Source organism: Chrysochloris asiatica, unplaced genomic scaffold (assembly GCF_000296735.1).
Source record: "Chrysochloris asiatica unplaced genomic scaffold, ChrAsi1.0 scaffold00198, whole genome shotgun sequence".
NCBI lineage: Eukaryota > Metazoa > Chordata > Mammalia > Afrosoricida > Chrysochloridae > Chrysochloris > Chrysochloris asiatica.
Genome location: NW_006408716.1, coordinates 5,590,375 through 5,605,581, shown reverse-complemented (window position 1 = coordinate 5,605,581; position 15,207 = coordinate 5,590,375). Strand labels below are relative to the sequence as shown.

The 15,207-nt window shown below is 38.9% G+C and overlaps 1 protein-coding gene across 2 annotated transcripts in view; it reads left to right on the top strand.

The window, feature by feature from the left end:
* The window catches only part of WAPAL (wings apart-like homolog (Drosophila)), an 88,604-nt gene that overhangs the window by 32,472 nt on the left and 40,925 nt on the right, over positions 1 to 15,207 (top strand). Inside the window, exons 4-5 of one of the 2 annotated variants that reach the window (XM_006872458.1) lie at positions 881 to 1,924; positions 5,981 to 6,081. In XM_006872458.1, the coding sequence (XP_006872520.1) occupies positions 881 to 1,924; positions 5,981 to 6,081 (1,145 nt within the window). Of the gene's footprint in view, positions 1 to 880; positions 1,925 to 5,962; positions 6,082 to 15,207 lie in introns of both variants that reach the window. The other variant, XM_006872459.1, reaches the window with a different exon arrangement.

Here is a 15,207-nt window from a genome sequence, read left to right as displayed (position 1 = left end):
CTCCCTAGCACTAGGTTCCCCCTTGAAAGCTTGTAAGCCAGTCACTTCTTGCCTTTGTAGTTCCCCCCTCCCCATTTGAGTATCCAGTGTCTCCGTCCACTCTGTGTGTGGAGGGGGTGGGAATGATTCTTGCTGTAAGGATTTGTTCATTCTTACGAGTTGCTGCTCCATAGGTATAGGTCAAGTTCATCAGACTGTATCAGTTCACACTTTTTTTTTCCCCTTCTTTTCTTCTCCTAAAAAATTTTTTTGAGGATAAAAGATTAAAACAACAAAAAACGAATTCCCATGTACAAAATGACTAGGCATTTTAAAGCTTATGCTTGCCTCCTATACATAGATAGCTACTGTAACCACTTAACCTTTGTCACCAGAGTCACTTTTAAGAAAACATTTTTTGCAGTTATATGTGGCTTTGGGGATTAGAAGGAAGGAAAGCAGGAATAGAGAAACCTGATTCTGGGGACAGGTTTCTAGACAGAGCATGGTATGCCTTATTGGCAGCCCTACCCCAAATAAGTGCAAATACTGCTGTTCTGTTTCTCTGTGCTACACTTGTTTAGGTTATCTGCTAAGTAATTTTAATTAGTCCTCTTTCTGTGAAAAGCCCACACCCATGAGAAGATTTGACTGAGTCATTTACATGTCACTCTAAATTGATTCAGTTGTTTAACAGTGCTGAGATCTCTTTGAGGAGTTTAAGGCAACAATGTTTAAGGGACTTGGATGCCTGGGGAAAGGTCATCACTAGACATGAAAGTTACATGCTGAAAAGGTAAAGGGGGAATGTCAGATATAAGCATTAATTTATTTACAATTTAAAATTCTTGGCTTCATTCGTGCTTTTATCTTTTGATGTAAGTATTTTTCATTTTTATAGGTAAAGTGGAGAATTGTAATGAAGAACATGAAAAGAATAGTCACCATATTTATGAAAATGCTGAAGACAGTAATAAGAAACCCAGTGCAGAAACTGTAGTGACTTCTGGATATAAAACTGATGCAATCAAGGAAACAAATGATACTTGGAACTCCCAAGTTGGGAAAAGGTCAGAGTCTCAACCAGAAATATCTCCAATTAAGGGATCTGTAAGAACTGGTTTGTTTGAATGGGATAATGATTTTGAAGATATCAGATCAGAAGATTGTGTATTAAGTATTGGTAATGATCCTCTTGTGGAGATGAAGGATGAGGATTGTAAAACGCCATTGGAAAATCTAAATGAAGCCATTGAGGAAGACATTGTGCAAAGTGTTCTTAGGCCAAGTAACTGTAGGACGTATTGTAGGGCCAACAAAGCAAAATCTTCGCAAGGAACATCAAATTTTGATAAGCTGTTGGATGGCACCAATCAGGCCTTAGCCAAAACAAACAGTGAATCAAGTAAAGATGGCCTGAATCAGGCAAAGAAAGGTGGGGTAAGTTGTGGGACCAGTTTGAGAGGGACAGTTGGACGGACTAGAGATTACACTGTTCTGCATCCATCTTGCCTGTCAGTTTGTAACGTCACCATACAGGATACTATGGAACGCAGCATGGATGAGTTCACTGCATCAACTCCTGCAGACTTGGGAGAAGCTGGCCGCCTAAGAAAAAAGGCAGATATTGCAACTTCTAAGACCACTACTAGATTTCGACCTAGTAATACTAAGTCTAAAAAGGATGTTAAACTTGAATTTTTTGGTTTTGAAGATCATGATGACACAGGAGGTGATGAAGGAGGTTCTGGAAGTTCCAATTACAAAATTAAATATTTTGGCTTTGATGATCTCAGTGAAAGTGAAGATGATGAAGATGAAGACTGTCAAGTGGAAAGAAAGACAAGCAAAAAAAGAAGTAAAACAGCGCCATCACCCTCCTTTCAAGCTCCCCCAGAAAGCAATGATAACTCTCAGGACAGTCAGTCTAATACCAATAACGCAGGTAGGTTTCGTGTGGGTTTGTTTTTAAATTAGATGAGGTAGATGTCTTTTGCAGGCTAATTCAGCAGCTACTAGCTGCCACCAGAAAATCAATTGTAGCCTGTCACATTTAATTTTAGTAGAAGTACCTATTTAGACTTAAAGGCACAACTTTTAAAATGTTAAGTGATTAAGTTTCAAATAGTAAGGAACTGATTTGAGGAGTCCTTTCATGTTTATCTAGGGATGCAAAATATCTTAATAATTCTACTTTGAAAATCCAAATGTAATGGAGACATAAGGATAGATTTTTTTAAACATTTAGAACTAATTGTTATTAAAAAGTAATGAACGAAAAGCAGTAAACCCGGTATTTGCAGATTCCATATTCTGTCTATTCACTAAAAATATCCAGAGTATTTTCAAAAGGCATTCACAGGTATACGCAGAATGGCAAAAAAAATTCCCAGCTGAGGTCAAATAGCTGATTTGGTGTTCTTCATTCATTGTTTGCTGGAATGTTATAGAGTGTTATAGCAGTAGCAATCAACTGTATTAGAAAACTAAAGTTAATAAAAATCCCTTGCATTTGGCTCAAAACGAATTAACTAATAAACATTTAAAAAATGTTAAACCTTCTGAAATTAATATAAAATTAAAAATTGCCAGTCAGTGAAAATTTAATTTGACTTACTAAGATAGTAGACTCAGAAATGACTAGAGGCCTTCTCAGGAAGTGCATAGTCTTCATTGTGAGAGACAAACAGAAGAAGTAGGTTGGCCACTAAAGTCTAAGGAGGGCTTTGTGAAGGGAATTGCCTGTTGAATGACCAAGAATATGGGGAAATCTTTGTTTATCTGTGGTGGTGGTGGTGGTGGTGGTGGTGTGCCATGGAGTCCGTTCTGATTCATGGCGACCCTGTATAACGTTTCTGAGGCTGTAAATCTTTACGGGAGCAGCTGGTAGTTTCGAACTGCTGACCTTGAGGTAAGCAGCCCGACTTGTAACCACTACACTACCAGAGCTTTGTTCATCTGTATCGTTGTTAAATATAACTTTTGTCCTGTTTATCTTAAAGAAAAGTCTATTATAATATTTTGAAATATAGACTCTCAGTATTGACCTAAAAATAGTTTTGCCAGTATAAAATTATTCTAACTTTCAAAACAAGAATTTTCTAGAGTTCGTAAGGAAGGAACTGTAATGGCTCAATGGTTACGCACTCCGCTGCTAATTATTTGCTGATTGGAATCCACCAGTGGCTTGGTAGGAAAAACCCTTCCGATCTGCTCCCAGAAAGTTTACAGTGTCGGAAACCCTGTGGGGCAGGTCTAGTATGTCCTGTAGGATCACCATGAGTTGGAATTAACTTGACAGCATGTAAGTCACTAGGGCCCACCCATTTCCCCAGCCAGTCCCCCCTCAGTGGGTTAAAAAAAAAAAGTTAATGGGATCGTGAGAATTCATCTGATGGATCCCTTCAGAAGCACTGAAATCCGCATCAGCTTTGCCTAGCCTTGCCTGGTCATCTAAGGTCTAGCTAGCAGGAGCAGCTCTATGGCGCCTGTCTGGCTGCACTGCTGCAGTACTTAGTAGTTCTTGTGCTAACCTGGAAACAGATTGTCCTTAGTGGGCAACTGAAAAGCTAGTGAAATTCACATCTTGAGGTAATCTAATTTTTAAGACTTTAAAAGATGAAGTCATTGTTGTTAGCTGCTGCCGCCAAGGAATTCCTGTTCCTGGCTGGTGAGCCCATGTGTGCAGAGTAGGACTGCTCCTGCTCTGTAGGATTTACCTTTTGGAAACGGAGAGCCAGGCCTGCCCTCTGAAATGCCTGTGGGTGGGTTTGAACTACCAACCTTTTGATTAGTCATTAAATGCTTAACTATTTGTACCACTCAAGGTGCCTATGAAATTGGTGGTGGTCATGAGTGGGTGCCATCGAATCGGCTTTTGACTCCTAGTAACCCCACGTGACGTGGCAGACCTGCCCCACAGGATTTCCTGGGTTGGAGTCCTTGATCGCAAGGTTGGTTTAAACTGCAAGGTTTGTGGTTCAAACTCATCAGCCACTCCTTGGAAACCCTCTACAGGGACGCTATGGGTAGGAACTAGATGGCACTTAACAACATCTTTACAGAAGCAGATCAGTAGATCTTTCTTTCATGAATTCACTGGATAGGTTCAAATTGATATGAAATCATTAGACTCCCTTTAAAAAAACTTGAAATAACATCTAAAAATTAGAGAACATGTAATTGTAATACCTAGTTAGAGTTTAAGTCGTCATATAATATGCCAAAAGCATTTTCTGAAAGAAAAAAAAAAGTTGTTTTTTTTGAGAATCTATGTATATAACAAAACCATACCAATTCAAGTTTCCAGTTTCTACATGTACAATTCAGTAACACTGATTATTCTTCAAGTTGTATTCTCATCCTCCTTTTTTGAATTGTGCCGTCCCCATTGACATAACTCACAACCTCTGATGTAGGATATTCTTACTCTGTCCCTGCAAAAAGTGTACTGTCATTAAGTGGGTTCTGATTCAGTGACCCTCCAGGATAGAGCTGCTCCATCGGGCTTTCAAGATTGTGACTCTTCAGAGGTGGGTGCAGGCAGCCTCATCTCTCTCTCCTGAGTAGGCCAACCTTGTGATTAGCAGCTCAGTGTTGAACCCACTCTGCCCCTTTAGGCACATTTTCCCACTTAGAGAAGTATGCAAAACTAGTCTGTTCTCTGGAGATTGCCATCAATTTAAGAACCCAGGAAAACTGAGGACCTGTCTGTGTCTAAAGATGTATGTTTTTTTTCTACTGATTCTTGTCAAGTGCCATCGAGTCGATTCCAACTGACTACAACCCTGTGTAGTGTTTCCGAGGAACGACTGGTGGAAATGAACCACAGAATTTGCAGTTAGCAGTCCAGTGCTTATCCTACAGCACCACACCAGGACTCCTATTATTCTTATTATTGATGTTGTTAAGTGCCATCGAATCATTTCCAACTCATCACAACCCTTTATGGGGTTTCTGAGGGGTGGCTGGTGGGCTTGAACCACTGACCTTGGGGTTAGCAGTCTAGTGATTCTCCTACAGTGGCGCACCAGGACTCCTATTACAGTATCTACAAAATATTTTGAATGGTTGAGATAGAAAACACTTCCTTTCTTTAGGTTAGAAAATACACTATATGGAAACTAATTGGTTTTGTGGGAAGACCCACAAATGACTGACCGCACTGTGTTTACTTAGGGCAGCTAATGGACTTTGTGAAGGAAGGGGCTCCTATTTTTGTTCTTTCAAATGTCTTATTACTGGACTTTGTGATATTTTTAAGCAGGAATTCCACAAAGGTTAATACAATTTAGTAGCCTTAAATTCTAGGAAAATGTTAAAGGAGGGTACCAACTGATGTTTTCTTTTGTGTCTATGTGTGTCTGTGTGTGTTTAAACTAGTGTTACTGTCTACAGATAGCTAATAGGTTTAAGAGCTATGAAAAATCAAGTGGTGGTACTTCGGGAAGTTTTGGTTTTGGCATAGACATAAAATATTACTTACACACAGCAACTAGGATTATGATTTTCACAGGACTTCAAACCAGTTTGAAGTGATTCAGTCATGGCTGATGGAAACAAGGCAGTATTATACTGACTAGCAACCAAATCTCCTGTGCGTCTAATGTTGATGCTAGTGGACGACAGGCAGTGGTGTGACAGACACACATTCAGTGTGGCATGGTTGGCTGCCATCTTTGGGTCACCGCTGCCTGTTGTCTGTGTGAGTAAGAATCTGTAGTGTACGAGATTTGGTTGCTATGCAATGCATATGCAGTCTTTGTTTCTGCTTGCCATGACTGAACTGTTTTGAACTGGTTCAAAGCTCTGGATGTTCGTTTAGAGGAGATAAGCAGTGGTGAGCATGGAAGGATGTGATTTGGCTATTTCTTAAACTGTTTGGTGCCTTTAGTCTTTTACAGTATGCCAAAAACTCTGCATACATTGTCTGTTCGATAATTTGAAATACTTGAAAGCTAGCTAGTTTTGGTTACCATTTCAGAAAACTTGGATTTTACAGAGGACTTGCCTGGTGTGCCTGAAAGTGTGAAGAAACCCACAAATAAACAAGGAGATAAATCAAAGGAAAATACCAGAAAGATTTTTAGCGGTCCTAAACGGGTAAGTAGAAGTACCACCAGTGATTTTTACTTAGTTATTTTTTGGAAGGCTCAACTCTTAACTAATTTATTTAAAACTTTCATCGGGGCAAAAGGTTCAGCATAGCTATTGAGATTGATTTGCTTGAGTTTCCCTCTTTTTTCTTCAAACAAACAAACAAACAAACAAACAAACCCTCTCTTTGAATAGCTTGTTAGAGTGATAGTTTTGTTATTGAAAATTGTGTTTAGAAGTTGGCAATACCTTTTATTTTTACAGGTTGAATTACTTTTAAGCATTGAATGAGTTTGTCTAATTTTTGTGGCTTTATTTTTTTATTCTCTTTTTACCTTTGTAAACAGTCCATTTGGGAATCTGCAAAGCAATTGTAGTATATTTTGCAAGCTCAGATGCCCCTCAACAACTTCAACCCCACCCCAAATCTTGCTTAATGCTAACTTGTTCTGGAGCAAAGTTTTGTGATGAAAGACTGTAGTCTTTAGTGTTTAGGTAAGACTCCTGGTTTTCAAGTTGTGTATGGCATGTGTTGATTTCCAGAGCAACCATTCTCATAGTTCTTAGAGTTTCTTTACACTTTTGAAAATACTGTTGAGGGTCCCAAAGTGCATTTGTTTAAATCGATCATATCTATTTATAACACTAGAAATCAAAACACATTTTAAAGATATTTATTATTAATTGATAATTTATTTTAATAAAACATTTTAAGGAAAAATTATTTTTGTAAGACAAAAAATTAGAAAAGTCACGTTGTTTGATATATTTGGTAAATCTGCTTAGTGCCTGGCTTGCATAAAAGCTGGTTCTCATGACTGCTTCTGCACTCAGTGTGTTTTGCTACATGGTTTTGGCTGGAATACATAAAGAAAATTCAGCCGCATACAAATAATATACTGTAGGTATGTGTGTATGTAGTCTTTTCTGGTGATTGTGGATTTTGACTTATGATACTGTACCAAAAAGTGGACTTGATTAAGTGCAAGTTGCAATCTAAAAATATACTAATGTACCTGTTATGTTAAAACTTTACTAGTCACTCTAAATGGAATGAGTCTATTTACCATGCATGCTTTGTAATGCCATGTTGTTGTTAAGTACCGTCGAGTCAGTTCATTTCATAGTGAGCCTATAGAGGGTTTCTGAGCAGCAGCTGGTGAGCTTGAACCCTCAACTTTGCAGTATAGACTGAACTTGCAGTCCAGAGCATTAACCCACAGCCCAACACCAGGACTCCTTGTTACATATGTTTGGTCATTTAGAAAATATTGGCTCATTATGTAATGCAAATCTTTCAAATGGAACCACATTTCATTATAGAATATCAACAAAATCACATTAATAGTATACCACACTCATACAGAAAAGAAAGCATGTAAGTTTTAGAGGCAAGTCCTCCAAAATTTCAATTTTCGTTTGAAATTGCAAACTTTTTTCATTTACCGCAAATATAGGAGGGCTTCAAAGATTTATGGGAAAATTCCATTATCTTTTCATTCATTGTTCCATGAATTTTTTTAAAGCCCCCTAATAATTCAAGGAGGAGCTGTGGTAGCATAGTGGTTACGAATCAGGCTGTGAGCCGCAAGGTCAGCAGTTCGAAACTACCAGCTGTTCTGTGGGAGAAAGATGAGGCTTTCTGCTCCCGTAAAGATTTCCAGCCTCGGAAACCCTGTACCAGGGTCGCTATGAGTCGGAACCGACTCCACGGCACATCACAACAACAACAATAATTCAAGGAGAACAATTGTCAGGGACAAAGGCTTACTTTGTTCATTTCATTACCAAGAAAATGTCTGACAAATACCCAACTGTAACTAAGTATAATTTGTTAATCTTTCAAATAGAAATGGCAGATTTTCAAGGGAAAAGTGACTAGTTTAGCTCATAACTCAAACATTACTGATGTGCTGGTTTGTTTTTTGTGTTTCCTATGAGGCAACCACCTTGTTTTGTGCATCCTTATTGATTTGTCACACAGAATTTAGGCCTTTTCATCCATCTCTGGATAGATTAGAACCTTCAGCCTTTAGGTTTACAATTGAGTATAAACTGCTTGTGCCACCCAGGCTCCCTAGAAGCTTCATGAAATCTAGGTTAAACTATTTTTGGCAAGAATGTTTCAAAGGTGACATTGCTTATTCCATATTGCTTCATACACATCAGGAGCATCAGAACTAATTTTTATTCTTCACTTTATACTGTTGAATCATCTAGTTAAACTTGGGATTACCAGCGCTTGGAAAACCCCCATTGCCATTGAGTTGTTTCTGACTCACACTGACCCTATAGGGCAGAGTAGAATGGAAACTAACCCTTTATATAAAGGGAGCAGAGAGTCTTATCTTTCTCCACCGCTGTGACTATGGAGGTTTGAACTGCTGACCTTAAGGTTGTCAGCCTGGTGTGCGACCCACTGTGCCAACAAGGCTCCTCTTCAGAAACAAAAGGTGCTTTATTGTGCTTTCCATAAAGGTTTTCACAACAATTTAGGTTCTCATTCAGCAATTTCTATACACCTTAGTAACACTGGTTGCATTCTTTATAATGTGTAAGCATTCCCATTGTTTACATTCTGGTGGTTCTAGTTTATCTGTCTCCTTATATTCTTAATTGTGTTTTAAAGTAGTTGTTGACTGTTTGGTCTCATACGTGTTTTTTGTAAAAGGAACACAGTACTTGTGGGTAATAATGATTATTTTTGATCGAATTGGTGACATACCTGCAAGGTAACCTTGGGTTAGTTCTGGTTCAAGGGTTGAAAGGTATCTTAGGACAGTAGTCTCAGGGAGTCTGCGGGTCTCTACCAATCCACTAGATCTGTTGTTTCTCATGTTTGTTTGTTTGAAGAATTTAAGGTTCTGTTTTATATTTTTTTCCCCTTCTATCATGGGTCATCTGTTTTAGCCCTAATTTAAGAAATCTTGGAAGGATTCCTGGTGTGATGTTGTAGGAGAAGCATGGGACTGTGAACCATAAGGTTGGCAGTTCAAACCCATCAGCAGTTCCTTGGAAACCCTACATAGGGTCGCTATGAGTCGGAACCGACTTCACAACATTTAACAACAACAACACACCAACAAAGAATGGTTGATAGTGATAGCCAGGCACTATCTAATTCTTCTGGTCTCAGGATAAATAAGACTGTGGTTTGTTCAGACTTTGTCCTCTGTAGACTAGCTTCTTTGTTGAAGGAGCGCTGGCAGTATAGTGGATTACTAACTGGGCTAGTAATCCAGCATTTCAAATCTACTAGTTGCTCCATGAGAGAAAGATGAGGTTTTTTTGCTCCTGTAAACCTTTTCAGCCTCAGAAACCCTATATAGGGTCGTTATGAGTCTGAACCGACTTGATGGCATACCACCACCACCTTCTCCTTTAAGACTTTGGTTCCCTTCTTTCTCTTCTGCTCCAGACTAGTAGAGGTCAATAGTTTGATCTTAGATGGCAAGTTGCAGACTTTTAAGACCCCAGACACTGCTCACTAACCTAGGATATAGAATACAACTTTATGAATTATATTATGTCAGTTACCCAAGATGTACCTTGAGACTATGATCCTAATTCTTAAAACCCAGACAGTTCTGGAGGTGTTTGTTTGTGTCTAAGAAGTATCTGTAATTGTGCTCCTTATGTGTTAATGTGTCTATAGCTTGTTAAGTGCCACTGAGTCAGTTCTGACTCATAGGACCCTGCATAGGGTTTCCATGGAATGGCTGGTAAGCTTGACCTGCTGATTTTATGGTTCAAACAGACCTGCAGTCCAGCCATGGCTCTACACCAGGACTCATATCTTATTATAATCTTATTATTATCTATCGTATAGATGCATATAAGTCTCATTTATTGTACTGTGTTAGCTTGCATGTTGCTATAAAGCTGGAAGCTATGCCATTAGTGTTTTACTTTTCTTAAACTTTGTATTATGAATTGAGTAGAAGTTTACAAGGCAGGCTATTGGTTTTACATAGAATAAATCTTATTCTGCTGCATTGCAATGATATTCAATCCTCTCCATGTACCACCAGTCAAACAGTATTTACCTCTGTTCCTTTTTTATTCCTTTTGATGTACACATACACATTCATTTAAATGTCCAAAAGACACTTTGTAAGCCAGCCTCCTGCCCGAAGGCACACAAGGCCTTTCTCCATCAATGGGCTGAGAGTCCTCAGCTGCTCTATTTGTCTATACTGTCACCACTTTTCTGGTTAGCATCTTCCGTTCCAGTCATGCTCTTCTCTCTTGTTGGTCCTAGGGTCCTCGGTTCCTGAAATGGAAGAGTAACTACTCCTGCCTTTTAGTTATGCATCTACTACGTTTATACTTGTGACAATCGCAGTTAGTCCTGATAACAATTACACACACAATTGAATCTTAAAATCATACCCCCATTCTTCCTCATCCCTTTGTACCAGACCCATTTGGAAAAGAGGAAAACTAGTCAGTGGGTATTCTACCTAACACCTCATTCTGAAACTAAGTACCTTCATGAAAGCTTGTTGTAAGTCAACCACTTTATTCCTTTCTAACCCTCTTTATTTTTTTTTAGTTTTTATTGAGAATAGAGTGATAGTTTACAGGGCAGATGATCAGTGTTGCACCTCTCCAATCCTATTTTGCTTCATTGCAATGATTAACAATCCCCTCCATGCACCATTGGTTAACAGTATTTGCCTCTATTCCCGCTTCTCTTTTTTTTGATGTACACAAAAACACGCAGGAATATGTAATCGTTTAAATGACCAAAGAGTAAAATTTGCAAGCCAGCCTCCTGCCCACCGGCACACATACGTTATCGTTCCATGGGTGTAGAGTCCTCAGCTGACTATCCCTCCATGCCATCACCTCTACCTCCCTCTCTGGTGTCCCTGGGTCTCTGGGTAGGATCCCATGCTCTGCTCATGCTCTACTCTTTTTTTTCTGAATGTTTTATTGTGAATTATGTGATAGTTTACATGGGAGAACATTAGTTTTACATTTATCCTATCGTATATCGTTTAATTGCCGTGATTACAATCCCCTCCATGCATCATCAACCAACCAAAGGGTATACACTACAAGCCTGACCCCCGGCCGTCAGCACACAGCCCCTCTCCTTCTCTGGATCTGAAGTCCCAGCCACTCCATCTCTCCGTTTCATCATCTCTGCCTCCATCTCAGGCATCACTGCTTCTCTGGATAGGATCCCACTCTCTGCTCTTCTCCCTTGATGGTCCCAGGGACCTCCGCTCCTAGGCTGAAGAGTTAATCACTCCCCTCCTTGCTACAAAATGTCTACCTTTACATTTCCAACCCTCACAATCAGTCCTGATAACAGCTATTCACTGTTGTATCACAAGAGTTCTATCTGCATTTCCTTTCATCAGTCCTGCCTAGACAGAGTGGATACTACTCTGGAGATTCTACCTTCCTCCATTCCTTCTGAATCTAGGTCCCCTCTTGAAAACTTGTAAGCCAGTCACTTCTTGCTTTGTAGCTCCCCCATTTTGGGTAGCCAATGTCCAAGTTACCCATCCCTGTCTACCCTGTGTATGGGGGGAGGGGAGGTCATGCTCTACTCTTGATGGTCCTAGAGTTCTCTGTTTCTGGAATGAAATATTAGCTATCCCCCTTTTTGGTACACATCATCTACCTTTACAGTTGTTACAATCACAGTTAGTCATGATAATAATTACTATTGAATCAAAAGGTTCCTGTCCCCTTCCTCCCCATCCCCTTTCACCAGACCCATCTAGACAAGAAGAAACCTATTCAATGGGGATTCTCCCCTGCCCACCTCACTCTGAAGTTTAGCACACCCTTGAAACTTGTAAGCCAGCCGCTTCATGCCATTATTTGTTGTCAAGTGCTGTTGAGTTGATTCCGACTTACAGTGACCTTGCATAGGGTTTCCAAGGAACATCTGGGCTGGTGGGTCTGAGCTGCTGACCTTGTGATCTGAAGTCCAGTGTTGATTGTGTAGCGTCACACCAGGAGCCTCCCATGTTTATAACCAATGTCTAAGTTGCCTGTCATTATCAACCCTGTGTACTGAGGGGACAGGTTCAGTCCTTGATGTGAAGGTTTCTTCCCTTTTGGTTGGAATTTTGAGCAGCTACATCTGTAAGTAAAGGTCAAGTTCTTCAAATTGTAGCAATTTATACTTCCTGTATCAAACTTTATCTTCCTCTAGTCAAGTTCTGATCAGCAAGCCACCCAAGCTAGGTCAAATGGGTGCTATCTTTAAGTTTGGGTATTATTGCATGCCTCTCCCCACTTCAGATCAGCTGGTTGCTTCATTCTCAGCTCTAGCCCCGAGTGGGCTAGGAGTTTCCAAGTCTCCCGAAACTTCAAACCAACCAACCCTTCCTCTTTCTGCTCCTAGAAAGATTTAAGGCCTCAGAAACTATACGGGGTTGCTATGAGTTGGAACTGACTCAATGGCACTAAAACAATTACAACAACCAACTTTTTCAGTCTGCAGTTGTAATAAGATGCCTTGATGATTCCTGGTGATTGGAATGTGAAAGTTAGAAACAAAGAAGGACCCCTAGTTGGCAAATAGGGCCATGGTGATAGAAACTACTTGGAGATTGCAGTTTGATACAGTTTTGGAGATGGTCTTGCATGATAAAATTTTGCAAGACTTACTGCAAATACCCTTTTTCCAACAACATGTACTTCACACCCAAATTTGGTGTCAAAAACCAACTGACCATAGATGTTTGGATTTTCAGTTCTATTTTGTTAGTTTCTGTGTCTATCATTAAATCGGTACCAGTCTGTTGTGATTACTGTAGTAGTGTAATATGTTTTTTATGTCAGGCAGTGTGACCTCCTACTTTGTTCTTTGTGATTGCTTAAAGGTTATCTTTCTCTTTTGATAAAAAATTGAGATTTTTATAAAGAATGCTGTTGGATTATTGATCAATTTGAGTAGTATTAACAGCTTGTTTCCCTTTATCATTTCACTAGTAAGTGAGTATCTGTGTGCTGCTCTGGCATCCTGTGACTATCCTGGTCCCCTAGACTCTTGGTATGGTGTTGTAGGACCAGTACTCAACTGCTAACCACAGGTTGGTGGTACTAACCCACCAGCTGCTACTTGGAAACCCTACACAGGATTGCTATGAGTCAGAACTGACTCGATGGCACTTAACAACAACACCACATTAGTGTTTAACCACATTGTTTTGTATCTGTTGTTCAGCTTTGTCTATCAGTCATCATAGTGATTACAAGTTGCAGAAAGGTGAGTGTTCATTTTCTAATTATGCTCCATTGTTGTACAGCTCTTTATCTGAGTGCCAGGTGTGCTCATTGCTACTAGGGCATCAGTGTTTCTAGGCCCTTTCTGTATAGAGTTAGGAAATAGGTTGAGAAGTGTGTTGAAAAATATGAGTTCAAGATTGATAGTTTCATTGCAAATCTATAGCACAGAATTTTATACTCAGTGTTTACTTTTTATTTGAATTTTTTTCTTTCACTGAAAATACTGATGTTGCATCTAAAATATGTAATATACTTTATTATGGCGCTGTAGGATAAGCACTGGACTGACTGCTAACCACAATGTTGGTGGTTTAAACCCACCAGCTGCTCTTTGGAAGCCCTGTACTAGGTCGCTGTGAGTCTGAACAACTTGACGGCACTTAACATCATCCATTAAATAACTTAAAAATTATAATACCAGTATTACTATGGATCATAAATATACCATGTGCAGTTTAAGATTTCTGAAACTCTTTTTGTCCTCAGACTACATTTCACTGAGAATGAACCATGTAGTAATATGCTCAAAAGTTTCTTGAAATAATTTTTATACTGTATCATGTTATTAAGTCAATATTACTGATTTGCATTTATTTGTATTCAGCTTTTTAGCTTCCAAAGTTAGTATTGGCGTTTTCTGATGTAACTTAGAAGGCTGCACACTATATATGTACTTGACCTTAGTGTAGAGAAATCTCTGTGGCCTAAAGTAAATTAGGCCATGGCAGTCTACTAGGTGGCAGACCTACATACTGTTGATGGAGGTAATATGATAGTGCCACTAGCTATTGAGAGGAAAAGAAAAGCAGTTATTGCTAGTATAAAAAACTGAAAGAGTTATGACACGGAAGTTGTCTGAATGGTGTGACACTCTCTTGCTGTTGTTAAGTTGGCTCCAGCTCTTACGTACCCTATGTAAGGTGTCTGAGGAATGCCTGGTGGATATGAGCTACCTACCAGCTTTAGGATTAGCAGCGCAGTGCTTATATTAGAGCACCACACCAGGACTCCTGCATAGCAATAGTCCTAACATTTTATCCCTGAACTGACTGACTTTAGTAAATTTCAAGTGTTTCCATTTAACCTCTTTCTGAAAGATTTTCCAAAATCCTTTTGATCTTAAGTGAGGTTATAGCAGACAGTTTTTTCACTTAAATACTGATATTGTTTGAGTGGCTCAGTAAAACTTAAAAATAAAAATTTGACCTAAAGCGTTATGCTATAGTAAAAACGTTTTAAGTACCATGGAACTTATGTATTGTATAAAAATATATGGGTAAAGAATTTAAAGGTTCACTTTAGGAAGACAACAGCAAGAAGTTAAGTATTAAAAATCCTTAGCATTTATATGAAATAGGTCATTCGTTTACGTCCAGAATATTAAAATACTACTCAAAGTTGGTTGGTAATTTGTGCACCTGATTTTTAGAAAGGAAAGCACCTTTGAGAAACAGTTAAAATAAGGGAAATATTTCCCATTAAGTTTTGAAGACTGGAAGGGAAACATAAATAGTTTTAAGCATATATTTGAATCTCATAAAAATTAATATAGTTGAAATTATATTATCTTGTTTTATAATTAAGAAACTGAATTTCATGTTTTTTAGTGAATGCAATAAAGCAAGCTCAATTTCCCAACGAAATGTTACTTAGGGTATTCCCCAAATACCTAGAGAAAAAGAGGAGAGACTAGCTGGGTGGATATAAGAAATGTTCTCAGTTGTTCACTATAGTACAAACACCTTTCTGTAAGCTGATGGTCATTTGGGGAGCTCCATTGATTTTTGGAGTATTTTGTGCACAAAAATAAGGTTTACATTATCTTAGAGGTATTATCTGTCAAATTTGTTACAAGAATGGTTCCAGAAGAGCCAA